Genomic DNA, 2,111 nt, shown 5'->3' on the forward strand with positions numbered 1-2,111 from the left:
CGCCCGCCCGCCCGCAGCCGCGTGTCCGGGTTCTGAGTCTAACTTGCCAAACTCTTTATTCTTTCGATATTTGCAGATATGTGCCACTGTTTCCAACTTTTCATCAACAAAAAGGCCTTTCCAACTCCTTCCAAATTAGAAGATCCAGGTGGTTACACGCGGCACCTCTGTACAAATTCTCTCACTTTTCATTGCCTCTCCAGGGCCGGATAAGGGATGGGCACTGGGATTGATCTAAGATTAAAGGCTCGCCCGCCCTCCAGCCAGCATGGGCCCCCCTCCCGGAGACACGCAGGAGCCTTTTAAGCCCCCCCCAATGTAAAGTCTAGGAAGCGCGGAGACGGCCTGCGCCTGCACTTTAAGCTGGGACATTTCCGGGCCTGCCGGATGCTGCCTAGGCACTTTCCGCGCTCTGGGGATGCCGGGCGACGACCCTCGCGGGATGGAAAGACCTGCAGAGCCGCCGGGACCGGGCGACGGCCGCGAGCGGAGCTGGAGGGGCCGAGGGACGCTTTGCTGCCTTAGCGCCTGCTGCTCGCACTCCGGCCCCCTCCTTCCTCCTGCATTTCCTGCCGCTGCATGGACTCCTGCTCCTCCTCTCCTCCTCCTCCTCGCGCAGAGCAGCCATCTGTGTCTCTCTAGTTCTCCTCTCTTTTCACCTCCTTGTTCAGTCTGGGCCCCCAAAGCCAGCGGCTCGGTGCCCCGGGCGCATGGGGCGCACCCCGCGGGGCGGCGTGGGAGGCCGGAGGGGCCGGCCCCGCGCCGCCTCCCTGCCATTGTTGTGACCCTGAATGTATTGATTGTGCTCCATGCCGTGTATGACTTGGTATTTCCCTCTGTCTGATGCACTTTGACCGAGTTCTGCTCGACAGACTGTATAGTTCATATTGTATTTATTGGAGTTTGCTCTCACCGCTGCCGGGGACCGGCCGGTTTTGCTCTTGGCTCTCTAGACGTGTGATCGGTATTTATTGTCCATGCTCTTTTGTAAGGGGTGGGTCTCTCCGCCCAGTGACCTGTGCTACTTTGTATGGTGCAAGTGTGTTCACGGAATAAACCTGTTGGATTAGTAGCGGTGTCCGTTCCTTTCACTGCCTGAGCCCCCCGCTTCCATCCGTGCTGCCCTGCATCCCATGCCATCCTGTCTGTGTCGCCGCGTCCTGTGTGCCCTGGGCGGGCGGACGGGCTGGGCCGGGGCGTGGGGGCCGGCTCACCGTGGCACCCTTAGAGGGGAGGGGGAAGACGACGGCTTCCCCCAGCCCCGGGAGACCCTGCCCGGGGGTGCGTGCCGGCACCGGAGCGGCGGGGGGGGCATGTTCCCTCCACCCCGGCCCAGCCTCTAATGCACCTGTGTCTCTTCTCTTCCAGTCTCGAAAGGGCGCCGACCCGGAGCGGGACAAGAAGGTGCTGGAGTGCAAGGCGGACAGCATCGGCAGCGGGCGCGCCATCCCCATCAAGCAGGTGTGCCGGAGCGGGACCCTGGGGTGGGGACTGGGGGGACCGGGGCCAGTGAGGGACGTGGGAGTGGGGCCGCGTCTGTCTCGGGTCCATCATGTGTTTCCATGCAAGTGTCGCTGTCGCCAGCTCTGCTGGGCAGGCGTGCCTGCCCTGCGCACATGTACTTGTGAGCTTGCTGGCGTTGTGTGTGCATGTCCTGGCGTGTGTGCGGGCAGCTGCATGGGGGTGGCCCTGTGCTGCTGGCAGGGCGCTCCCCAGCAGAGGGCAGCAGTGTGCCGCTGCAGCCGTGCAGCCTGCGCCCGCCACTGCCGGGCGAGGAGGCCGCCCTGATCCTGGGGAGCGCAGCGGCTGCAGGGGTGGCCCCGTGCTCCTCTGCCCGGGCCCCGGGAGTCGCCACGTGCCCCAGAAGCATCGGCCCAGCTCTCTCCTCTGGCTGCTGCTTGCAGGAGGGATGAGACGGGCAGCAGCTGCCCCTGCGCTGGGTCTCGCCCTGCAGCCCCTCTGGGCTGGTGGAGGGGGGGCTTGGCTGCAGGACAGGGCTGGGGGTCTCGGCAGGCGAGGACAGGTCAGCTGCATGCACCTGCCGTGCCCCTTCCTCAGTGACTGCCCTGCCCCGGACCCAGAGCCTGGGCTGGGGTGGGGTGGGCTGGGCC

General features: G+C 64.9%; 1 protein-coding gene across 1 annotated transcript in view; it reads left to right on the forward strand.

Annotated features, from left to right (window-relative positions):
• AGAP3 (ArfGAP with GTPase domain, ankyrin repeat and PH domain 3) overlaps positions 1-2,111 on the forward strand; it is a 97,058-nt gene that overhangs the window by 54,463 nt on the left and 40,484 nt on the right. The window contains exon 9 of the mRNA XM_025193515.1: positions 1,369-1,461. Coding sequence (XP_025049300.1) covers positions 1,369-1,461 — 93 coding nt within the window. The remainder of the gene's footprint in view (positions 1-1,368; positions 1,462-2,111) is intronic.

The sequence above is a fragment of the Alligator sinensis genome, unplaced genomic scaffold (assembly GCF_000455745.1).
Source record: "Alligator sinensis unplaced genomic scaffold, ASM45574v1 scaffold1660_1, whole genome shotgun sequence".
NCBI classification, from domain to species: domain Eukaryota; kingdom Metazoa; phylum Chordata; order Crocodylia; family Alligatoridae; genus Alligator; species Alligator sinensis.